At 42.4% G+C, this 26706-nt stretch overlaps 1 protein-coding gene across 5 annotated transcripts in view; it reads left to right on the top strand.

The window, feature by feature from the left end:
- Positions 1 to 26706, top strand: part of atp2b2 (ATPase plasma membrane Ca2+ transporting 2) — a 467634-nt gene that overhangs the window by 240904 nt on the left and 200024 nt on the right. For all 5 annotated transcript variants that reach the window (XM_060910551.1, XM_060910547.1, XM_060910549.1 and 2 more), the window contains one exon: positions 1854 to 2420. In XM_060910551.1, the coding sequence (XP_060766534.1) occupies positions 2210 to 2420 (211 nt within the window). In that variant the 5' untranslated portion in view covers positions 1854 to 2209. The remainder of the gene's footprint in view (positions 1 to 1853; positions 2421 to 26706) is intronic.

Here is a 26706-nt window from a genome sequence, read left to right on the forward strand (position 1 = left end):
TTACCATCAAATACTTTTATTCCATATTTTGTTGCTTTTTGTTTGTATTTGTTGGGGTTTTGTTTTGGAGTAGAGTTTTTATTTTGTCCTCGGTTGGTTCAGCAACACGCTCCGCCATTTTGTTTTTCTCTACTCACGGTATATGAGCTGATATCCTAGTAGTAGAGTAGCCAATCAGAGCACACGATTGCTCATATCCAGTGAATGTGGATAGAATAAAAGCAATTGTTCTTCAAGTTCTAGTTCTTTTAGTTTTCTGGTAAAAGGTTCTGACCCTAACTTGGATGATGACCATTAAAACCTGCAGTAAAGAAACTTTGTGCTGACGTCATAGTGTACATAGCAGCATGCACCATTGTGTATAAGTACAGTGCAGTGTACGCATTCCGATGCTGCACATTTACGCAAATTACTATTGTTAGGGTTTTTTTTAATTTTTTTAATTTTCCAAACAGTAGTCTCCAGAGTAATGAAAAAAAGAAAAAAAAAAACAAGAAACAACAAGGAGCATTTCAATGAAAGCCAATTTCATTTAACAATCTGAAGATGGTGTTGTGGCAAATTCTGTTTGGTTCTGAGTTTGGCGTTCGCTTCTGGGCAAGGACATGGTTTATTACTATATATATATATTTTTTAAATAGTAAATCACAAACAAGGAAAAATCAATATTGCACAAGCCTAATGCTAGCTGTGACTCTGCACCTAATATGTTACACCAGTGCTTGCATCTATAACCTGGTCATTTTTACCTTCGCCAACGTTGGCATTTGTTTACCTGTTCCCAACGTAACTCAAAATAGTGAACAGATTTTGATGAAATTTTGAGGAAAGTTGAGTCAAGTGGCAAGGAACAATTGATCAGATTTTGATGCAAATCTGAATATGTATGCGTATCCAGGATTTTTTTTGTCTGTTCCCAACATAACTCAAAAAGTAGTGAACGGATTTGGATAAAATTTGGTGGACAGCTTTAGTATTATCCTAGGTTCAAGTGATTTGATTTTGATGTTGATAATATGTGGCTTGGTGGAGGTATGCGGAACAATTGATCAGATTTTGATGCAAATCTGAATATGTATGCGTATCCAGGATTTTTTTTGTCTGTTCCCAACATAACTCAAAAAGTAGTGAACGGATTTGGATAAAATTTGGTGGACAGCTTTAGTATTATCCTAGGTTCAAGTGATTTGATTTTGATGTTGATAATATGTGGCTTGGTGGAGGTATGCGCTCTACAAAGTGCCCTTCTAGTTAAGTAATACTATTGTAGCATTTCTATTCATATGAACCAAAGTACATTTTATCTCCATGCCACTGATTATTAATATATAAACAGTATTGATGAAAATCAAGCCTCCAGAGTGTTTCTGGTTAGGAATCCTCCTGACAGCAGGTGGGACAAAACAGGATAAAACAGTAGCCATGTCTAGTTCATGTCAGGGCAACGTGAGGCGAAGACAATTTGAGTAATAGAAATATTATTTCTAAAATATATATTTTTTTTAATGTTCATTTGAGAAATCGAGTCATGTTTGACAAGATCCACTAACAAACTAAAATAGGTCATTGTTGACTTGGAGTGATATAAGGGTTAATATTCGCAGTGTTCTGTATTTAGCTGACAAGCGTTTCTCGAGATGAGATGAGACAGAGATATGGATAGACGGACAGCTCCACTCTCCTCCTCCTCTGCTCTGGAGGGTGAGAGACGGTGTGCTGTTTCTCTCTCTCTCTCTCTCTCTCTCTCTCTGCTCTCTCTTTTGTGCTGCATGCGCCTCTGAGATTCACTCGTATTCACCTCTCTCTGTCTCTCTCTCCCTCCCTCTTCTCTCTCTCTCTCTCTCTCTCTGAAGGAGTAATGGAGAGGATCACCATGTAGACAGGAGCCGAGTGGAGACGGGCTGAAATGGGAAACGCTGTGTGGAGCGACGTTGCTCTGCAGCCGCGCTGATCCTCAGGAACTCAGCCCGCTTTTCCTCTCCTCTGTCACACACACTGGACTGGATTTTTTTCCCCACGTTTTTTTAAAAATTTGATTTTCCCATTTTCTCACATACACTTCATTAAAAAATTTTTTTTTGCTTGCGTTATTATTATTATTTTTTTGTCCGAGTGTGTTCAGATAAGCTTCATCCCCAAGAGGCTAGTGTGCCACGGTGCCAGTCCCTCGGTTTCTGAAAACCGATTTAACTGCACTTCAGATCAAGCTATGGAGCAATACTCCACCACCATGGGGGACATGAGGAACAGCGATTTTTACTCCAAGAACCAAAGAAATGAGGCTGGGGACTTCGGCTGCTCACTTCTGGAGCTGCGCTCACTCATGGAGCTCCGAAGTACCGAGGCAGTCGTCAAAATTCAGGAGGATTATGGAGACATCACGGGACTGTGTCAGAGACTGAAGACCTCACAGACAGAGGGTGAGTGTGTACCTTCATTCTTTTATTATTAAATAAATACTGTCCACTCCTTCTTCCCCTCACTCTTCCCCCACATACGCGCAACATCGGTGACTCATTCTAACACTTATTGATAATTTTTTTCACGCCTTGTATTTAGGAGCTACAAGAGTAGTGCCTATTTTTTTCCCCACACACATTTGTGCTTCTTTCTCGTCTTACGGAGTTATTAACTCGAATGTGTCCCACGTAACAGAACAGAGGTCAAACTAAATTTGCTACCTTTTAAAAAATGAGTGCTGCAGGGTATGGTTTGACCTTCTGATACCTGGATTTTCTTGAGTCGGAATCCCAGTTCGTTTCGTCTTGTTAAGTGGAAAATGGCTCGTACTGTGCCTCGGTGGAAGATGATGTGATCGGCATGCTCTGTTCTTCACAGCTCAGCTGTCATTTGATAGAACAGAACAGCATATGGGTTCCCCAGTTTGTGCTCCTCTTCTTCAGGTTTGAGTGATGCGCAAACTGTGGTATGATTATTCCCACTATAAGTTGAGGTAATCTTGATATGCGGACGGACCTCACCTGAAAGCAGCTCACAGGACTCGCAAAGTGATAAAAGTGTGATCTGTGCTCACTTGACTCCTCAAGGAAAGTAGAAATGTTTGAGCAAAAGGCTTTTCTACTCAAGTGGCATCCATTCCTGACAGCCAAGACTTTCCTTGATCTTAGCAAACACGACCGCCTGGGCGTTATCAGAAGGAGTAACTCTGTTCTGCTAGAGTGACTTGGGCTGACACCCCAAGTGCAATGTGATAATGAAGACAAATGGTCACATCTAGCCTTGCTAACAAGCACATTTTCGGCATCCCCCTTCCCCCTTCAGGGCACTGTCCCCTTCATGTACCCAGTAACCCTGGCCTCATTTAGTGCCATTGTCCTAAATAGCCACGACATACCTCATTTTTTTTTTTTTACCTCTAATTAAGAGCTTCATGGGGCATGAATGGCTTTCTCACCTTTGGTTGATCTCTTGCCTCCAACATGAACCCATATGCATGTTACAGAAGTACAGATCAGATCTGTAAGGTTTTATTAATTAATTGGGAAGAAAAGCTAGCAGAATGATCAAGTCGCAGTGAATAAGAGCCAAGATCTTTATCACAAGCATGACAGACCTCGCTGAAAACACCAAAATATCAGCATGGTTAAAAGCTGGAGTTAATGTAAATATTTAATGCAGCAGCCATTTGCTGAAACTTAAACATAAGATCGAAGGAAGCAAGAAAGTTTGCAGGCCTTTTGGATGCAGCAGAATCCATTTTGTCTGTGCATTAATTCAAGCCAGTCAAATCGGCTCGGATTGTTTTATACCGGAATTATTTTTAGCACTGACGCACGTTGATTGCAAATTGATTTCACAATTTTTCTTATATATTTTAGATGTAGGCTGAAGATATTGGTGTCTGAACTGCAGTATACTCTTCTAACCTGAATCCTGAGTGCAATTTGTTGGTACCGCTTTTTAAAATAGCGTCTGTTTTCTCCAGAACCTAAAGGGTTCATGACGGTTAAGAACTTAAAAATTGCCTGCAAGAAAACATCTCCTACTTTCAGCACCATCCATTTCTGATCATGTGCATGCATTGAGAAAGGAGATATCCCATGATGGCTTGCGTATCAGGGCAGCATAATTGTATGAAACTGTAAAAACAATCCTATTTTTACTTTGCTGAGGGGGCGTCAGTTGCTCAACCCGTGGAATCAGGGTTGAGAAGAGTAAAGAAGACATCTCTGTGATTGCTTCAAGCTCGGTAAACAATTTGCTCGAGATGGTCCCCTGGGGATCATCGAAGGAAGATGGCTATTGTATGCTAATAGTACTAGCGTGCTGTGTCCTAGCACCAGCTGCAAAACCACCAAGAAATGTCTTTTCCCTCGCCATTGCTGTCCTCCCCCGTGACTCTCTCTGCTCTCATTTCTATTTCTGTCTGATGGCCCACCTCACTTCAGCGCAGCAGCATATCCTTTCCCTGTGCATAAAACTAACCAACACCAACACTTCTTTGTCCTCCAAATCCCGCTGCTCTCTTTAGCCGTCTCTTCTTGGGTATATTGCTTTCTTAATAATTGAGCCAAGAAAGCTTAAAATGGATCCAGTGACTCCTGTGAATCCGAGTCTAAAGCTAAATGCAAATCAGATGCCTTGCTAAACAGCTGAGTGTAGGCTGGAGCTTGAACCTTGCATTCTTTTAGCATCATCATCATCCTCGCAACACGAAAGGCAGATGTACGTCCAGTGAAGCGAAGAGGAAAAAGAGAGATACTCTGGGTTTTCTCGGAACGAAGATCATAAACGTAAGCCGACGCAACATACACAGTAAGGCTGAAGGGCTGAAGGTCAAAGTGAGCTGACGAAACACTACAGACAAGACTGTAAAACAAGAATCAAACACAACACAGCCACAGCACTCATGAGTGATCAAGCTAGATAGAAAGAAAGCCCTGAATACTCATTCGGGATGAAATCTGGGATCATAATGTGGTCAAGGACGCATTTGTGGATCAAGAAAAATGATAGCAACCAGGCTACGCTGTTTGATACAAAATCCTGAACATTCTCCATCCCACCATTCACGCCAGCTCCAGATCACATGGCTTGTTAGGCAGCATCCCATCTCAGCAATGCTGCACAACTGCCCACCCTCCTCCAAAACCCATCCTTGATGAGCATGCTAATCTAGTCTGCCTGCCCATGTGCTCATTCCCCTCTGACACATCCTATTTAATCTCAGGCTCCGCTAGGAATTGCTCTGAAAGAGCACAATCTCCTCTAATAAGGACACTCTTTTTGGCTCACCAGTAACGCTGCCCTTATTCCAGCTACCATTCTTAAAAGTAGAAATTGTTCCCTCTGAGGGTAGGTTATAAATTATATGTTACCATTTTCCACCTTCAGGGAACAGATTCTCCTCAATGTGTGACCTTGGAGTAGAGCTTGAGTCATTCATGTCAGGTGTTGACACAGGAATTGCGAACACAATACAGCAAGTTTGTACAGTCAGTTCTGAATGTATTGGCACCTTTCATTAAAAGGAGATAAAAATGAAGCACGCAGAGGTGTCCGAGCTTAATCACAAAGCCCCGGTGTCGGTGCAGGTTTTTGTTCCAACTAAACAGGTGCCTAGACAATCACATGACACATGCAATGAGTGATATTTAACAGTTATTCCATGAAATCGAGTCGTATATGAGCCGATAGCCGACGAGGCGCGTGACACCAAGTTGGCTATAAGCCATGTATGACGAGATTGAGTGGACGAACTGTTTTATTCTATTTACATTCACTAGATTTTGAGAAACAGAGCATTTTTTATTTTTACTTTTTGTAAATTTGATAAATAAAAACTTCATACAGGGCGGCACGGTGGTGTAGCGGTTAGCGCTGTCGCCTCACAGCAAGAAGGTCCTGGGTTCGAACCCCGGGGCCGGCGAGGGCCTTTCTGTGCGGAGTTTGCATGTTCTCCCCGTGTCTGCATGGGTTTCCTCCGGGTGCTCCGGTTTCCCCCACAGTCCAAAGACATGCAGGTTAGGTTAACTGGTGACTCTAAATTGACCGTAGGTGTGAATGTGAGTGTGAATGGTTGTCTGTGTCTATGTGTCAGCCCTGTGATGACCTGGCGACTTGTCCAGGGTGTACCCCGCCTTTCGCCCGTAGTCAGCTGGGATAGGCTCCAGCTTGCCTGCGACCCTGTAGAAGGATAAAGCGGCTAGAGATAATGAGATGAGATGAGATGAAAAACTTCATACAAAACATCTAACAAAATCATTTCTGCTTAGAATGTGAACAAACCAGCGAAATGACAGTAGCAATTGGTGAAAAATGCTATCATGATAATGGTGGTGTAGTGGTTAGCACTGTCGCCTCACAGCAAGAAGGTCCTGGGTTCGAACCCAGTGGCTGGCGAGGGCCTTTCTGTGTGGAGTTTGCATGTTCTCCCCGTGTCTGTGTGGGTTTCTCGCGGATGCTCCGGTTTCCCCCACAGTCCAAAGACATGCAGGTTAGGCTAATTGGTGGCTCTAAATTGACTGTAGATGTGAGTGTGAATGATTGTGTCACCCCTGCGATGACCTGGCGACTTGTCCAGGGTGTACCCCGCCTCTTGCCCATAGTCAGCTGGGATGGTCACAGGCAAGCTGGAGCCTCTGTAGAACAGGATAAGCGGCTACAGATAATGGATGGATGGATGGGCTATCATAATAATTCTTAAAAAATAAATAAAGATACGTTCTTACCATGAAATACTTTTATTCCATATTTTGTTGCTTTTCTTTTATTTTTTTGGGGTTTGTTTTTGAGTAGAGTTTTTATCTCATCCTCGGTTGTTTCAGCAGCATGCTCCACTATTTTGTTTTCCTCTTCTTTAGGATTTTTTGGCAGTAGGCAAACCAACTTAAAGGTGCATTACTGCCACCGACTGGGCTGGTGTGTGGAACAGGAGATACTGGTGGGGGGGAGGGGAGACCCAAAACTATATTATTTTAGCTATTTCTGTTTATTTTAAATACTTGATAAAGTGATACATCTGACTTATATCTGACTCTGCCATTTTGTTTTTCTCTCCTCACAGTATATGAGCTGATAGCCTAATAGTAGAGTAGCCAATCAGAGTGCATGATTGCTCATATCCAGTGAATGTGAATAGAATAATTTGAAATTTGAGATATGGTATGCTCAGGATGCTCATGTTCCCGATTCGTAATAAACATTCAGCAGACTTTTTTTTAAGGTAATACGTGTCTCATTTGTGTTAAACACACTTCATTTTTAGACAAAGGGATTTAGCATGTGTATAACCTTATTTTATTTTATATATTATAATGTGAAGTCAATAAATTTGCCATGTGCTTTTAATAGAAATATTATTAAGTCTTTTGTTTGATGAAATCCAAGTAGTTTCACCTTTAAGCATTTGACATATTGAATTAAAGTTCTTCTTTTGGACAGTGTGGATAATTCTTCTTTTATTATTATTATGGCCAGGTTCTTGCCCAAACTGATAATTACATCATCAGTTTTTCTTTGGCTAAATCAGTCACAAGGCACACCACCACACTTGCCAGAGCAGTTGGGAGTTAGGTGCCTTGCTCAAGGGCACTTGAGCCAATCCTGCTGGTTCAGGGAATCGACCCAGCAACCTTTTGGTCCCAAAGCTGTTTCTCTAACCATTTGGCCATGGCATCTTCTAAAGTGATGTCTAGAGTAGTGCATATTAGCCTCTTCATCAGACAATCAGTAGGGGTTATCATCTCATCTCATTATCTCTAGCCGCTTTATCCTGTTCTACAGGGTCACAGGCAAGCTGGAGCCTATCCCAGCTGACTACGGGCGAAAGGCGGGGTACACCCTGGACAAGTCGCCAGGTCATCACAGGGCTGACACATAGACACAGACAACCATTCACACTCACACCTACGGTCAATTTAGAGTCACCAGTTAACCTAACCTGCATGTCTTTGGACTGTGGGGGAAACCGGAGCACCCGGAGGAAACCCACGCAGAGAACATGCAAACTCCATACAGAAAGGCCCTCGCCGGCCACGGGGCTCGAACCTGGACCTTCTTGCTGTGAGGCGACAGCGCTAACCACTACACCACCGTGCCGCCCTGGGGGGGGTATCAATTCATATTTAATTTAAATACGGTTAAGGTGGAGTCCAGCCTGAAACACATTCAAACTATTGATATTGAACTAATTTGGATGTGTTTAGAGATTCCGGTGCTGATTTGTTGGTTGGGGCTGTATTTCCATTGTTCCAGTGAGAAGTTAGCATTTGTGTGCTCTCCTGATGTCACAGGAGGACACTGCTAGCAAGTGCAATGTGTTTAATAGGAGGAATAAAATGGACCAATCTCAAATATAAGGGAGCAGAATGTACAGATGGAGAGGTGAGAGAGCTGAACAGACTGAAGGACTAAAGCACTGCTGCATTGCTCTCTTTAGATCTGTAGAGATGAAATCCCAATGGTACCACTACCAGCAGGTAGTCAAACAACATTGTGGGTAATGATAAAGGAAACGGTGAACCACAGTGAAAACAGATAAACATGAATTTTAAAAAAACCCAAAACCCTCAACTCAATTTAATTCTGTAATAATTCCTTGATTCCACTTGATTATAAACATTTATGCAAGTCATTCAGGGTGGATTTTCCTTTAACGGAACCAAAAACGTAATAATAGGGCTTTTAAACCTCTTAAATGAGGCCGACATTGCAGAAGGATCGAGTTTGCTCAGTTTATCCCTGTTGTGATTTGCTGTAAAATCCATGACTCATCTGTACTCATAACGCTGAATCCTAATCTCCATCTGAGCCTGAATTTGAACTCCGGCCCAGGTGTTTGTCTCGACGCATCCATTGTTGAGTCAGGCTGCGTTCACAGCTTGTCGGAGCTTGGTGGCTCAAGGTAGACGTTTGTTTAGTGAGTTAGGCATGTAATTCTCATGATGGCAGCTATGGCAGGTGTACTGCTCCTTTTGAAGTGCAGTAGTTCACTTCTCATTTTGAGCTGATGAATCACGAATCAAGACAACCGTTCTTTCACTTTAAGCCTTCTCATCCATCACTCCAGCACTACGGGGCCACCGTGATGTCTGATAAGTACTGTGAGCCTGAAAAAATGCATTTGCTGACTAAGATATGTGCATATTTGCATTTTCCCCTAGATCCAATTTTACAGTGAGGAACACGATATCATCACATCAGCACTGTGCGCAAGGTTGTGCACTATGCATGATGATGCTGTCTAGCACTCATGTGATGTGATATCCTCCTGTTCCTTGTGGCAAAATCAAGTCTATATGACTGCAAATAAGCACACATAAATACAGAGTAGTTTGCTGTAATTTTGCAACTGCACATGAAATAGAAAAGCAACACAGGCGGCACGGTGGTGTAAGTGGTTAGCACAGTTACCTCACAGCAAGAAGGTTCTGGGTTTGAGCCCAGTGGCCGGCGGGGGCCTTTCTGTGTGGAGTTTGCATGTTCTCCCCGTGTCTGCATGGTTTTGCTCCGGTTTTCCCTACAGTCCAAAGACATGCGGTTAGGTTAATACGGGACGGCCGTGGGCTGAGGTGCCCTTGAGCGAGGCACCCAACTGCTCCCTGGGTGCTAATTTGTGCCCCAAATCCATGTTCTCTTGTGTCACTAATATTAGCAATGACCGGCCATTTTTTAAAGGAGAAATGAAGTCATTTTTAAACTTGCTTTATTTCTTAATTAACATGTTATTCAATTACGTTTTCGGTTTTAGTAACCTTATATCATGACTCATATTGACAACTAATTGCAATTAAATATTATACTTATTGGCCTATTTGTTTTTTAGCCGTGTTGAATTTAGTTCATTTGGTCCACGGCAGGCGTCGCTTATCCGCGCGATCTTCACGAGACTTGTGCGAGACTTTGAAACGTGAAGTGTCAGCCAGGTGCCAGTGCCGCTATTTTGAAAACTGTTTTCCAAATGAAATATTGCACAAAAACGAGTTTAAATGACGATTACTGCCTACTTTTTTCAAACTTTCCTGATTGCTATCAAAACAAACAAAACTTCCGGCTTGATTACATCAGCATTCAAAAGAGGGCGCGTGCGTCTTTTGACAACGTTGGCAGATGTTGGTCACTTTGATTTCCGCTGTACGTTTTACTTCCGTCCTACGATGTCTCGCACAGGTCTCAACGCATCTCGTTTACGGCCATCGCTTTGACATATGAACTGATATATTACATAGCGTATTTCAAACACTCATAACTTGCTATAGCAGTGACAAAATATCGATCAAAAATGCATTCCTATATTTAATAAAATGAGATAAATAGAATTTTGCTAATAAAAAATTTGCCTTCAGTTCTCCTTTAAAGTAGTTGTCATTGTGTTGTGCAATGCATCAAATTAAAGAGTGTGAAGATCTGAATTGGAAACTTGCTTAATTTTCTAAATATGTCTAATAAACCAACATTATGAACATTTGAAAAACCAGTGTTTTATAAAATTTCCATTTCTGTCTGTTGCCCTGGTCACAAACCAGCAATCATTTTCCATTGGTTTAATTTTCCATTCATGAGAAAAAAACCTCAGTCAGAAATGAATAGACCAAAAAACCAAAATTAAAGAGATTTAGAGTTTTGAGTATCAGGGTGGGGCGGCACGGTGGTGTAGTAGTTAGCACTGTCGCCTCACAGCAAGAAGGTCCGGGTTCGAGCCCCGTGGCTGGCGAGGGCCTTTCTGTGTGGAGTTTGCATGTTCTCCCTGTGTCCACGTGGGTTTCCTCCGGGTGCTCCGGTTTCCCCCACAGTCCAAAGACATGCAGGTTAGGTTAACTGGTGACTCTAATGCCGCTTTTCCACTACCAACGCGGCTGAGTTGGGCTGAGTCGAGCTGAGCGGGGCTGTTGGGGTTGCATTTCGACTACAACCGCGCTGAACCGTGCTGTCTGGAAGTGGGTGGACACATTGGGTGGAGTTAGCGAAAGTGGGTGGACGTCACGTGATGTCGTTAGGCGGCGCAAACAGTGACATCAGTGATCTTTTAAGCGGTAGTCTCACGACCCGGAGAGTAAACAATAAACATGGAGTCGTTAGTGTTGCTGGTCTTGGTGCTGTGGCTTGTTGTCACCGACAACGCCAACAGATACTGGCAAGAGCGTATAGAGGTTTTCGACCCACGTGACCGTTGCCATGTCAACAAGTAGCCGGCGCCATTTTGATGGTCACAAATATGGCGACTACCGGTAGCAATACAGTGTTGATCATGACGAAGTCTCATTGTCGAGTATTTTATCCGGCCTAGATGATGCGAGTAAGAAGCGATATCACCAGAAAATCAATGATGCTGGTGTACGTGATCCGTACACGTTACCAGGCTATCTTATTCTGGCTTTGCAGCGTTGCAGCGCGGGTGATCTTCCTGACCTGCAGTCAGGCATGTGGGAAATACCAGGGAAAAAACATAAAAGAAAAAGGAGCGAGATGCAGAAAACACCTTCACTATCCAGCGACGTAGGGCATTTACAGGGCGAGCAGAGGGAGAGGTATTTGCAAAAATTGAGGTTAGCAGGCTTAGAGAACGACGTTTACCTGCTTCCACCAGGATTGTTCACTGACGTACGGAAGTACACGAAGCCCTCGTCTTTACCTGACTTCGGCCCACATGATCTGTATACCTATGTCGTTAAAAACCAGGCTGGGTAACATGCCTACATCAGCGGGTCGTCTCTGGCTGGGAGCGAGTTTTGGGTGCTAAGCAGGGCTGAAGCGAGCTGAGTCGTGCTGCTCTAAGGTAGTCGAAACGCGAGCCGTGTCGGGCTGAAGTGAGCTGAAGCGAGCTGAAGTGAGCTGAAAAAGGGTAGTGGAAAAGGGCCATAAATTGACCGTAGGTGTGAATGGTTGTCTGTGTCTATGTGTCAGCCCTGTGATGACCTGGCGACTTGTCCAGGGTGTACCCCGCCTTTCGCCCGTAGTCAGCTGGGATAGGGTCCAGCTTGCCTGCGACCCTGTAGAACAGGATAAAGCAGCTAGAGATAATGAGGTGAGATTGATTTTTAGGAAGGATACAAAATTTTCCTCTGTGATCCGAACTTTTGCAGGCACTAGACAGCAAAATGTTCAGTTGATTTTTTTGGAAAAATCAAGTCAACATTAGAGATTCAACCACTAGGTGGGAATCATGAGTTTCAAGCTGATTGAACCAACAGCGAGCAAGCTGGAAACAACAAAACACATGGACCAGTGACGAGTATCACTAAAAAACCCAAGATGGCGGCGCCCGTGAATTTGGTGTATTGCATTACACAACGTAAAAAAAACTGCTTAAAGTAAAAGCTCATCACAACGCCACACAAAATTAACAGTATATTCCGTAAATATGTTATTTATTCTTGAATCGACATTAGTGTTATGTAAAGACTTTTTAATGTCTTTAAAGGCCAAATGAAAACATGCTATTCTCCCATACAAACATGGGAGGTTCATCAGTGCAGCGGCATGCTGTCAAGCCTACTAATATATAGTTTGAAATATCTGTATTTCAAATTAACACTAAAGGTGACCAGGTCAGACTGAATTTGTGCTTGGGGGGCAATAGGACCTTTGCGTTATTTCACTAAGGGATTACCACATGATCGTTTAGGTTAGCCAGTTTTTTTTTTTTTTGGTTCAGAAGCTCATTTATCTAATGGCTGAGAACCCTCTGTGGGCCTGTATTGGTTTTGGCTCATTTCATTGTCCAGTTTTTCATCTGTACTAGAGGCTGTTATCATTTCTCCTATGATTTCATTATCGTTGTGGGCATATAATTTCTCTAGAATATGAATAGTGTACATTAAATGTGAGATGTAAAGATTCATTTCTTTTTCCTTATTTATATCTGCACTTGTTACCAAATAGTCTTCGGTGTACAGCAAAAATAAAAGAATTGGTCTTGCTGTTCCAATAATTTTGGAGGGGACTGTGCTTTGCCACAGTATTGTATAATTGTAGTAATCAGAGATCTACCTTGTGTAGTTTTTATTTTTTTAGTTGTGTCTTGGTAATCAAATCAAAGTTGCTGGCTCATGTTGGAATTGGTTAAACTATTGGTCAGTCAATAAAACTGCTTAGGAGTGTAACCATACACCATACTCTTATCATTTCCTTCTGCGCATGGCTCTTTATTTTATACATATGCATATTGAGTGACAGTCAACAGGTTGCAAAATAAATCATAAAATACCATTTATATCATATTAGGTGGGCGGCACGGTGGTGTGGTGGTTAGCGCTGTCGCCTCACAGCAAGAAGGTCCGGGTTCGAGCCCCGTGGCCGGCGAGAGCCTTTCTGTGCAGAGTTTGCATGTTCTCCCCGTGTCCTCGTGGGTTTCCTCCGGGTGCTCCGGTTTCCCCCACAGTCCAAAGACATGCAGGTTAGGTTAACTGGTGACTCTAAATTGACCATAGGTGTGAATGTGAGTGTGAATGGTTGTCTGTGTCTATGTGTCAGCCCTGTGATGACCTGGCGACTTGTCCAGGGTGTACCCCGCCTTTCGCCCGTAGTCAGCTGGGATAGGCTCCAGCTTGCCTGCGACCCTGTAGAACAGGATAAAGCGGCTAGAGATAATGAGATGAGATTATATTAGGTGTAATAAACATTTAAGCCAGTTTTAATCAAACACACACCACTTCCTATGAAAACACAAATTCATCTTTATCTACAGTGGATATAAAAAGTGTACACACCCCGTTAAAATGATAGGGTTTTTTATGTAAAAAAAATGAGACCACGATAAATAATTTAAAAACTTGTCCCACCTTTAATGTGACCTATAACCTGTACAATTCAATTGCAAAACAAACAAATCTGTTAGGGGGAAAAACGTAAAACATAAAAAAACGTACAATAAGCTGGTTGCATAAGTGTACACACCCTTAAAGGGCTGATGACACGAACATGACTCTATGCAATTTCTTAAACTATACAACATGGCAAACATGTTAGATTTCTGTTATAATTACGTGAAAAGAAGCTGTTGTTACGCCAATATCCAACTTTTTTTTTTTAAAGATATTTTTTTTGGGCTTTTTGCACCTTTATTGGATAGGACAGTGTAGAGACAGGAAATGAGCGGGAGAGAGAGACGGGAAGGGATCGGGAAATGACCTCGGGCCGGAATCGAACCCGGGTCGCCCGCATTCATGGTATGGCGCCTTAACCACCTGAGCCACGACGCCCCCCAATATCCAACTTTTAATTGCACAGCGCAAGAAAACTGGGTCCATGGCTCGCGGCCCCATGTGACGTCAGCGGAAGAACACGCTGCGGTTCACTGGCTGTCTACTCAATGGAAATGGCGCATGAAAACGCCGGTGAACTCTCTAGCTCTTCCTCTTCTGGGAGTCTAGAATTGTGTTGTGAGTGGGATAGATCGGAAGAATCAAGTGATGACGAACACGGGTGCATCCAACCGTACAGGTTTGAACCTGTTACTGTGCAATCTGAGAGTGACTCCGACTCCGAGATGGACAGCGGACAGGCAGACAGCCCAGCATTGAACACCACAAGGTTGGATAACAAGGATTGGTAGGTCAACCCATATTTGTTCAAAATGTTACGGAATCAATATTTTAATATTGTGTATTGTTGTCTTGCATGTGTAAACACTGCTTATATCATGTAAGCCGTATGCTACACTGAATACATAGTTCCTAATGGAGCATGCAAACGGCTAACATAATAAGCTTACGACTATGCCTGATCCGTGATACATTTAGGATAATATTGGCAGGCACGTCTTCTAGTTTATGGCTTCTTAGTTTTATCCTTGAATGAAGCAAAATATTTGATAACCTACATCAGTGTAAGCAAATGACAATCTGTAGCCTACTTGTCTGGCTAAGTTAGCTTTCCCTCAGTGTTTGCTTTGAGAAACAAGCTTTCACAAGCAAATACATGACTGATATCACGCCGACTTTATGATTACAGTTATGATTATCATGAATGTGTACTCTATGATGTGTACTCTATGAGCGCTCTGGAGCGAGTCGCTTCCAAGATGGCCGCGCAGACCGCATGGTTACTATTTTTAGCATCATGTCGGAGCACTCTATAGCTCTACGTACCTTTATCTTATGTCGTTTCTCAACACATGTTCTGACAGTTGGACTGTCTTTGGAGGAGTCGCCTTGTCCCAGGCGACTGCTGGATCCGGCATAGCTATGAGTAGACCCCCTCCGGAATACTGTAGGCACTGCTGATGGTAGCAGCACACGTTTGTGCTGAACTGAACACCCAAGAGATTCCTTTAAGCTGGGAAGGGTGTCAAAACAATCCAAATCGAAGTGTTCAGAGCACAGGACAGATGTTGGTGAGGGCTCCCACTTGTCACGAGTGCGCCTGACTTGCTTCACCCACTTCGCATGCAGCTCGGGATCTCTGGGAAACTTGAATAAACTTACCCCATCCTTGTGGGTTTTGGAGCAAAAGCCGGCAACACAACGCGAAGGCATAATAACTATATTATATATATATATTATAATAATGTATAATAATGTATAATAATAATACTAATAATGATAAACTGAACACCTCTCGCATCAACAACAAACTGGTAAGTGAGGAGGAAGATTCTTTCACTGACGTCATATAGCTCCTCCTCCTCCTCCTCTTTCATCTCCTGGGTGCTGCAGCCCTGTCAAATTTGCGCAAATAGCCGCGTTTTTTATCATAACTTGTAAAGTAGGCGCCTTCGTGAATTAATATATGGATCATCAGGAATTACTTTTTATGTTATAAAACATCGCCAAAGATGTCAAAAACGTGTCATCAGCACTTTAAACTAATACTTTGTTGGACATACCTGCCATCAATTAAAATGACTCTGATTAACCCCAAATAAAGTTCAGACATTTACTCAGTTGCATCCTCCAGCAAAAGCCAGGGTTCACAGAGAGCTTACAAAGCAGCAAAGGGATCTCACTGTTGAAAGGTATCAGTCAGGAGAAGGGGACAAAAACATTTCCACGGCATTAGATATACCATGGAGCACAGTGGAGACAGTCATCAAGAAGTGGAGAAAATATGGGACAACAGTGACATTACCGAGAACTGGACATCTCTCCAAAATTGATGAAGAGACAAGATGAAAACTGGTCAGGGAAGCTGCCAAGAGGCCTACAGCAACACTGAAGGAGCTGCAGGAATTTCTGGCAAGTACTGGGTGTGTACTACATGCGACTACAATCTCCCGTATTCTCCATATGTCTGGACTATGAGGTCGGGTCAAAGAAAAACATCCAGGCCCGGCTAAATTTTGCAAAAAAAAAAAATACATCAACTCTCGCAAAAGCATGTGGGAAAATGTGTTATGGTCTGATGAAACCAAGGTTGAACTTTTTGGCCACAATTCCAAAAGGTATGTTTGATGCAAAAGCAACACTGCGCATCACCAAAAGAACACCATCCCCACGGTGAAGCATGGTGGTGGCAGCATCATGTTTTGGTGGTGTTGGTTTTTTTTCAGCTGGAACAGGGGCTTTAGTCAAGGTGGAGGGAATTATGAACAGTTCTAAATACCAGTCAATTTTGGCCCAAAACCTTCAGGTGTCTGCTAGAAAGCTGAGGATGAAGAGGAATTTCATCTTTTGGTATGACAATGACCCCCAAAAAGTTTTGGAATGGCCCAGCCAGAGTCCAGACCTAAATCCAGTTGAAAATCTGTGGGGTGACCTGAAGAGGGCTGTGCACAAGAGATGCCCTCGCAATCTGACAGATTTGGAGCGCTTTTGCAAGAAAGAGTGGGCAAATATTGCCAAGTCTAGATGTGGCAGGCTGATAGACTCCGACCCAAAAAGACTGAATGCTGTAATTAAATCAAAAGGTGCTTCAACAAAGTATTAGTTTAAGGGTGTGTACACTTATGCAACCAGCTTATTGTACATTTTTTATTTTTTATGTTTTACCCCCTAACAGATTTGTTTGTTTTTCAACCAAATTGTACAGGCTAAAGGTCACATTAAAGGTGGGAAAAGTTTTGAAATTATTTATTGTGGGCTCTTTTTTTTAACATCAGAAAAACCTATCATTTTAACGCGGGGTGTATACTTTTTATATCCACTGTATATCTGAGAGACTATAGGGGTTTGGGGGAAAAAAAAAATCGACGCTTTGACTAGCATACTAGCAAACTAGCGTATTAGCTCCTATATTCTGGAGTAAACAGGAGCTGGAAAGTTGACCCACAGTATTTTAAAATCTGATGTAAAGGAGCAGTTCTGATTCCCAGTAAGTTATGATGCGGATGGCTAGTGAGTGGTAGAAGGAAAAGTTAAAGTGTGCCGAATTTGCCAAATATGTGTGTGATACAGTAGTACTAATACCGAACACATACAGCTGATTCAGTCAGAGTTAAAGAAATAACTGTAGTGGAGCAGCCTTGGCTTAAAGGTTAGTGAACCAGTCTTGAGCCCAAAGGGTTGCTGGTTCGACTCTCTCTGCCTCTTTTCCACCAAAGCAGTTCCAGGGCTGGTTCGGGGCCAGTGCTTAGTTTGGAACCGAGTTTTCTGTTTCCACTGACAAAGAACTGGCTCTGGGGCCAGAAAAACCGGTTCCAGGCTAGCACCAACTCTCTACTGGGCCAGAGGAAAGAACCGCTTACGTCAGTGGGGGGAGCGGAGTTGTTAAGACCAACAACAATAACAAGACCGCGAAAGATCGCCATTTTTAAGCGACGAGAAGCAGCAGCTGTACAAACGCCAAGTCATTCATTATTATTATTATTGTTGCTGTTGTTGCTGCTGCTTCTTCCGTGTTGTTTTTGCTTCGATATTCGCGCCAAGGTTTATGCAAATGTAGCGACGTAACTGACGTATACAGCGACGTAATGACGTGGCTTCCCTTAGCACCGCGAGCTATGGAAAAGCAAACTGGTTCTCAGCTGGCTCGCAAGTTGAACGAGTTGTGAACCAGCACCAGCACTGGCTCCGAACCAGCCCTGGAACTGATTTGGTGGAAAAGGGGTATCAACCAACAGGAAAATCCATGGCTGGAGTGCCTTTAAGCAAGGTACCTAACCCCCCTCTGCTCCCCTAGTGCTGGTAATGCGCATGTGCTCCTTGTACATTGCTCTGAATAAGTAGTAGTGGATTGGAAAGTTCATATTCAGTAGTAGTAGAGAATGCAGGATTCAAAAACACGTCCAGGGATACAGAGAGCTGCGTGCCCCTGACAGCTAAGAGCAGAATAAGAAAAGCGCCATGCTTCAAAATCCACGTTTGTTTTTGTTACATTATGTTTATGTTTATTTATTTAAAAGGGACAGCGTACATTAATCAGCATGCTCGTTTACATCAGCTATGTAAATGTACCAGATTTAGCCATACAGACTAATTTCCATCTGTAGTCCCTGGCAGGCTGATGTTAAAAAGAAGAGGAAACAATAATGACACACAGACATGTATGAGAAGCATAAAAGCAAGGACACTGACACTTAACACAGACAATTAGTACACAATTAACATACAGTGACTTTGAAAACATGGGCAAAAGCATATAGCACATAAATTATGCAAAAATACAGATTAAGACAACAAGGACATAACCTTATGCCAGAGTAGCAGCATAAGCGTACCAGACAGTGACATATAGATGCTAGGCAAAACAGTCTTATACAGAAATTTGTAAAATTCCATCCATCCATCCATCCATCCATCCATTATCGCTTATCCTGTGCAGGGTTGCAGGCAAGCTGGAGCCTATCCCAGCTGACTATGGACGAGAGGTGGGGTACATCCTGGACAAGTCGCCAGGTCATCGCAGGGCTGACACCTAGAAACAAACAACCATTCACACCTACAGTCAATTTCGAACCACCAGTTAACCTAACCTGCATGTCTTTGGACTGTGGGGGAAACTGGAGCACCCGGAGGAAACCCACGCAGACACGGGGAGAACATGCAAACTCCACACAGAAAGGCCTCCGTCGGCCACTGGGCTTGAACCCAGGACCTTCTTGCTGTGAAGCGACAGTGCTAACCACTACACCACCCATTGGTAAAATTAAATAGTGGGGGAAATAAAACCCAGATAGTTAGTAAAACAATTACATAACCATTACTCCAGATGATGACATATTTGAGTGTCCAACAACCATTGTTTTAAAGATTTGGAGAAAGAGTTAATTGTTGTGATATTCCTTCATTCTATTGGTATGGTGTCCCAAGTATGTGCTGCTCGATAAGAGAAGGTCGACTGCGCAAACGTAGTTTTTCTGTGTGGTACTTTGCAGTCCCCTTGAGTGGTAGCTCTTGTAGATGTATTTTGGTTTTGTTTGATGAACTCATTGAGCAGAGGGGGAGCCAAGCCATCCATCCATCCATTATCCATAACCGCTTATCCTGTGCAGGGTCATAGGCAAGCTGGAGTCTATCCCAGCTGACAATGGGCGAGAGACACCCTGGACAAGTCACCAGATCATCGCAGGGCTGACACATAGAGACAAACAACCATTCACACTCACATTCACACCTACGGTCAGTTTAGAGCCACCAATTAACCTAACCTTTGGACTGTGGGGGAAACCGGAGCACCCAGACGAAACCAACAGAGGCACAGGAAGAACATGCAAACTCCACACAGAAAGGCCTTCGTCGGCCACTGGGCTTGAACCCAGCACCTTCTTATTGTGAAGCAACAGTGCTAACCACTACATCACTATGCCACCTGGGGCCAAGCCATGAAATATTTTATATGCAAGCAAAATATCAGCAAACTTGATCATGTTTTCCCAATAAAAGAAACCATATTTTGTTAAAATCTTACAGTGGTGATAAGCATTTGACTTTTTATCCAGTGTTTTCAAAGTCTGTTTATAAAGCCTTTCTACTGATTGTAATGTGGTCCTAGCTGTCTGCGTCCAACTAGTGAAGCAATAATTTACCGGTATGTGTGAAAGGATCATGGCATGCAAGTATAATTTAGGAGCTTCTGTTAAATTATTCCTTAGGTGTCTGAAATTTGCTAAATTAAATTTGATTCTGTTCACAACTTTTTAAACTTGTGTTTTGAATCAAAGTTGTGAATCTATAATTATGGCTAAATATTTATATTCATCCACTACCACTAACCTTCTCCCTGCTACTATAACATCAGGTTCAGGGTTTTTATGTGCAGACTTGGAAAAGAACATACATCCAGATTTACTAATATTGAGATGTAGACATGAGCTTGACAACCAGTTAGAGATGTTAACCATTGCAGCTGATAGTTCTTCTGCAACTTCCTTCCCTTTATTTATTTATTTTTTACTGTGTACATAGATGACTGTGTCATCAGCATACATCTGACAAGTCACAGTAGGTGGGCAAACTTCAGGTAGGCCATTTATATACAGGCTAAACAGTAAGGGGCCCAGCGTAGACCCTTGTGGTATACCAACACAGTTATGAACTATTCGTGAGGTTTATACGGACACATTGTTTTCTCGCGGTAAGATATGATTTAATCCATTTTATAACATTAGATGAAAAATGAAACCTTGATAGTTTTGCTATTAAAATATAATGATTGACAGTATCAAAGGCTTTTCTTAGATCAAAGTACACGGCCCCCACCATGCCTCCCCTGTCCAATTTAGCTTTGATATTTTCCAGAAGAACACAATTTGCTGTTTCAGTGGAATGATGTTTTCAAAAACATATAATGAACAACTGTTGTTTAAATACATGCTGTTAGGGTCTAAACAGATCACACACACACACACACACACACACACACAGTCATTTACTTTCATTTACTGTATTTTTATAACGTTGAATGATCTAATCGGCTGAAACTGGAACTCTAACACCTAAGATCTAAATATTCAGGCGATGCTTGTTTTTGCTGGATTGAAATTTGTGTATCGTTACGCTCCCTACAAACGCTAGCTAATTAGCTAACTTACAGTGTCTTGCAAAAGTATTCATCCCCCTTGGTGTTTGTCCTGTTTTGTCGCATTACAAGCTGGAATTAAAATGGATTTTTGGTAGAGATGCACCGATTTCAATTTTTTGGGCCGATTCCGATTTCCGATGGAGTGTGACCTGCCGATACCAATTTTGGCCGATTCCGATTTCATTTTTTCAAACCACTTCACAGCACACACAAAGACTATTTTCTTTTTATCTTTTCTTTAATAGAACATTCTGCCAGATTTTCAGTAATAAATTTTAAACACCTCAAAGGTTGAAAACAAACAAAAAGACATTGTTTTTTGTAAAATCTTTCTTCATGTTTGGTATTAACATATTAATTCCTGAAATAGGAAATTCACACAAACATTTTTTCTTTTCCCATCCAATATCTGGCACAAAAACAACTTCCCCCTCATATATTATTTGCCTACTGCTATGGAACACACTTTTATAAGTCTATTTAGATCTGAAAACGTATACCTTATGGAACAACCCATTTCTTCATTCAGTATCAAAATACAAAAATAATTTCCAGTCATACTTATACCATAGCCATTCTATCATCTTTGTCAAATGTGTATTTGTAGAGTAATTTCCAATGGAATCAAGTGCAACCAAGGTTGTAAAACAAACAAAAAGACATTTTTTCTTTCTCTCTTTGTACAAATCTAACTAGATGTTTGGTAATAGGCTAACGTATTAATTCCTGTAATGGGAAATTCACACCACCACAAACATTTTCATCTTTTTACATCCAATATCTGGCACAAAAAAAAAAAAATCACTATATTTGGATATATTGCTTTGGAACACTCTTTCATATTTAGGTCTGAAAACTTAACCCTTATGGAACAGCCCTTTTCTTCTTCCCATATTCAGTAACAAAAAATACAAAAATAATTTTCAGTCATACTGCCATATGCCATTATATCATATTTGACAAATGTGTATTTGTATGGCCTTTTTCAATGAAAACAGGTGATACACTTGCCATATAAGGATATACAATTAACAAATAAATAAAAATAAATAGGGCGGCATGGTGGTGTAGTGGTTAGTACTGTCGCCTCACAGCAAGAAGGTCTGGGTTCGAGCCCCGTGGCCGGCAAGGGCCTTTCTGTGCGGAGTTTGCATGTTGTGTCCGTGTGGGTTTCCTCCGGGTGCTCCGGTTTCCCCCACAGTCCAAAGACATGCAGGTTAGGTTAACTGGTGACTCTAAATTGACCGTAGGTGTGAGTGTGAATGGTTGTCTATGTGTCAGCCCTGTGATGACCTGGCGACTTGTCCAGGGTGTACCCCGCCTTTTGCCCGTAGTCAGCTGGGATAGGCTCCAGCTTGCCTGCGACCCTGTAGAACAGGATAAAGCGGCTACAGATAATGAGATGAGATAAAAATAAATAGGTGAAACTTAAATAAAAGTGCATGTAAGAGTGTTAATCTATTAGCCAGTGAACGCACACTTGACTATTATAATTACTTGTGCATTAATGGCAAGTTTTTCTTTGAAAACAGAAGCATTTCTACCTTGTCACCAGAGAGTCTGTTTCTTCCGTCATCTACCACATGTCCAGCCAAGCTAAATAAGCGCTCACTGTCAACACTTGTGCATGGTGCACAGAGGTAAGCATGGGCAAGCTGAGCTAGAGCAGGGAAACGGTCTTTGTTTATCCTCCAGTAGGCCAGTGCATCTCACCTCTGCCAATAGACACTTCTGACAGGTAGCTCTGTACCTGCACAGACAAGGGGCTGACCAGATGTTGTTCCACCTCAGTATTTTCCTTCAAGATTTCATTATGAAGTGAAAACAGTACGCTGCATGGCCTTTTGGCAGCAGATGCTTCCTCTGGGTCAGGTTCAGAGGCTATGGATTCTTCAGCAGGTTCCTCTGGTGTGCATCTGAACTCCCTCTGTAGTGCAGTCTGAAGCTCCTGGATCACTTGATCTTTCAGTTCTCTCGAGAAATAACGATTTTTATACCTTTTGCACAATAGAAAGATTCAAAAATAATTGTTTCATGAGTTGTTTGTTTAAATAGGCTACATTACATACATACATACATACATACATACATACATAGGCCTACATTACCAACTAACCTTGGGTCAAGAACTGTGGCCAACGTGTAAAGGGGCTCCTTTTCGATGTCACCAAACCTTCTCTGAACTGCCTCCAACAAGGTTGATTTTGCCGTGCCCACTCCATGGTCTGTATCAGCCGTTCTCTCCAAAAGCCATTTCAGTACAGTGACTGATGGAATGACGTCTGAGGCTAATGCAGTTGGTGAACTTACCTCCTTTGTAAGCTCTTCCAAAGGAGCGAGAAGAGTGAGCACGTTCTCAATTAACCCCCAATGATTCGCACTTAGAGTGGCTGGTAGTTCGTGGTCTGCTGCGAAAGCCCCTAGCGCACGTTTCTGCTCAGTCAACGACTGTAGCATATAGAAGGTGCTATTCCATCTTGTAATGACATCTTGTTGTAGGCATTTCCTTTGTTGACCGAGCTCTGCTTGGATAGTATACAGACATGAGGAGGCCAGTGGTGAGTGTTTAAAATGTCCAACAATTTTTCTCCCCGTTTTCACCGTGTCAATGATGCTGCGTTGGGACAGCAGACACTCATTCACTTCCAGCTGGAGTGTGTGCCATGCAGGGCAAGCTTGGCAAGTCGGCGTCTTTCATTGTTTTAATCATGTTCCTCGCATTGTCCTGCAACACCACATGAACCCTTGTCTTGTCGATTCCCCAATGTTGTAGCATTCTCTCAAATGCAAAGACCAGATTCGCGGCAGTGTGGGACCTGGTCATCTCGACATTGTAGCATGACATGGTGGAGTTGAAAATCGTCATCCACCCACTGTGCAGTTAGGCTCAGCATCGACATCAGGCTTACATTAGACGTCCAAATGTCCGTGGTAAAACTAAAATGAGTTTTGGGATTTGCATGCAAGATTCTGCGAATGAACCGTGAGACGTTCTCAAACATCTCTTTAAGCGCAACATCCAAGAAATACCATCTGCTTGGTATTTCATATCTTGGGCTCAGGTGGTTAATAAGACTTCTGAAACTGATATTTTCAACCACGGAAAACGGCTGATCATCCAGAGCAATGAACTCCATAATTTTCCTTGTTATGGCTTTACTCTTTTCACTGCTGAAAAAATTTACCAGAGGTTGCTGACTAGTGGATGGATCATCACCTAGTTCAGTGCTCATATCAGCTTGACGTTTAGTCTGGCGGCCTTTGTTAGCATCTTCAAACTTTGCGAAATCAGCTAGGTGATGCTGTTTTAAATGCTGGATCAAATTGGCTGTTCCAAAACTTTTTGGCGTAGTCCCTCCACGCCTTACTTGGCATTTGCAGGTGTTACAAATTGCAAATTTGTTGTCTTCTTCAGACACGCTAAAGAACTTCCATATAGCCGACATCTTGGTTACCATTATCTCGAGTGAGTTCTAGGCTGTGTGCGTTTGGTATTGGATGTGGCGTGGTCATGTGATTAGAGATGAAAGTCTTCCGGGATTTCCCGGAATTCCGGGTTTTTAGATTTTCCGCCAGATTTTTTCTGCTAATGACCCGGAAGTCCGGATATTTGACAAAACTCTTGAAAATCTCCGGTTTTCCGAATGGATAAATTTATTTTTTGGATTTTTCATGTTCCTAGATGTGGTGTAATACTTCTCATCGTCCTTGCATGGGTGCAGTCCTTAAATAGCCCAAAAACAGTTCATTGATTAAAGACAGGTGTTCTTTGTTAACGGCGCGCACACTGGAGCTCGTTAGGCGCGCAGGACTGACACTGTTCTGCGCAAGCGCAACACAATCACACTAGAAAACATGTTCAAGCTGCCAGTGTAGCTGCAGTCTTTTTATTTGCGAATTACGAGTATTTCCACTTTCATCTGTTGGTAACTCGCCAGCGCCCCCTATAACGATCCCACAATTTCCTTGCGCGCTCCACCCGGATGTGACGTGAAGTGGAACTGCTTTAACTGTATCGAGAGCGCCTCGATTCGCTCTCTCATGTTCTGACTACTGGAGTGGTCGGACGGACTGTAGGCACGCTCGCCTACAGTGTTGAGACTAACCGCTATTGTCTGAGAACAGCCTGTTCAAATTAGTTTCGGCCGAACTTTTGAACGACCCGCTAAGTTTCAGCGATATAGTGGTTTTGATTCTAAACCTTTGCAAAGTTTAACTACAGTTAAGTAGTTTTCCACGCTAAGAGGCATTTGCGGACAGCTTCGCTCCTCTCAGCCTTTTTCTCGTCGACGCATCACCGGAGGTTTCTCCTGAAGCACCGTGGGCCAGCTAGGCCTTCATCTCCCTGCTTCGTTAGCCGCGGTTGGACGCAACGCGCCGCTAACCTCCTCTCCTCGGACCGCGACCCTCAGCGCGGACATCGGAGAAAGAACTTCCATCGCATTGAGTAGGCACTTGGGCAAATTTTTAATTTGTAGCTTATTCAGATGGTTGTTAGGGTCATGTTTAAGCTTTGAGCTATTTAGCATACCCGCTCAGACACGGAAGGTGTTTGTTTGTTTTTATTGTTTGTTTGTTTTTATTGTTTGTTTTGGTTCTGTTTTTTTTTTTTTCTTTGAACTTGTTAGACAGGGTATCTTGCATGATATCTTTCCTTAACTCCATTGCTAGCTTCCCTATCTGATTAGCAGCGCAGCGACAAGTTTGTTATTTTAAGCTCCGAGGCTAGACCGCTACAAGGCCTAGTTCTCTCCATCCAACACATATACACACTCTCTCACACTCTTTCTCTCTCTCTCTCTCTCTCTCTCTCTCTCTCTCGCGTTGAGTTCTTTGCCTAGATAGTCTGTTGGAAATTGTTGTTAAGTGCAGTGTTTGGATCCAGCTGTAGCGTGGTCAGATTCTCCTTAGCAACTTATTGCTAGCTACCTCAGGGTGATACGCTAGCTGGTAGGCTTGTGTTCTCGACTAGGCCTGCAGGCGCCATTTTTCCGACGCCATTTTGATACCTTCCTCATTGAGTTACCTGTGATACGACACCTAGGCACTGACCGCCATTTTGTTTAAGCATTGCCAGAGTGGCTAGTCATTAGCATCTGCCCACAGATACCTACACAAAGCACACATTAGCCACAGAGCTAATCCTTTGTTCTATTTAGCTAACATTCCTTTGTTTTAGCTAACATTCCTTTGTTTTAGCTAACGACAAGCTAGGTCACACACACACACACGCATCGGCTTGCCCTAGCCTCACACACACGCACACACAAGGGATTCTTTTCTTTTTTTTTTCCTTCTATCTCTTTCTCTCTCTCTCCCTCAAATTTATAGTCCAGGTGTAATTGTTCCATTGTTTTGTCTTGTTATTACCTTTGCTGACATTGAATGTATTTTGAGTTTATTATTATTAGTGAGTAGTAGACAAATAAAAGCTAATAAAATTGAATTGCATTTTACTTGTTCCTGTTGTTTATTCACAAGGTCAACTATTTAGAACTCCTTTTTCCTTCAGAATTTAGCTTTTGTACACAACTGGGTTTCCCCTCTAATACAGAGCTACTATTAATCTTGAATGTAACCATTCATGGTGAGTATTAAGATTAATAATTTAAGATTTTATGAGACTGATCTTTATTTATAAATTGATTAATTTAATTATCAATTATTACATAATTTATAATTTAATTAATCCCAATTCAACCTACATTAAAGTGGTGCCCCGTGTGAGGCCTAGTTTAATGACCTTGTGAATTTCTCAACAATAACTTGTAAACTGCTGTATACCCAAAATCAACTGCCAAGGTATAACACAGATGACTTTAATGGTGAATCATTAACAGTGTGTTA

This window comes from Neoarius graeffei, chromosome 26, assembly GCF_027579695.1.
Source record: "Neoarius graeffei isolate fNeoGra1 chromosome 26, fNeoGra1.pri, whole genome shotgun sequence".
NCBI lineage: Eukaryota > Metazoa > Chordata > Actinopteri > Siluriformes > Ariidae > Neoarius > Neoarius graeffei.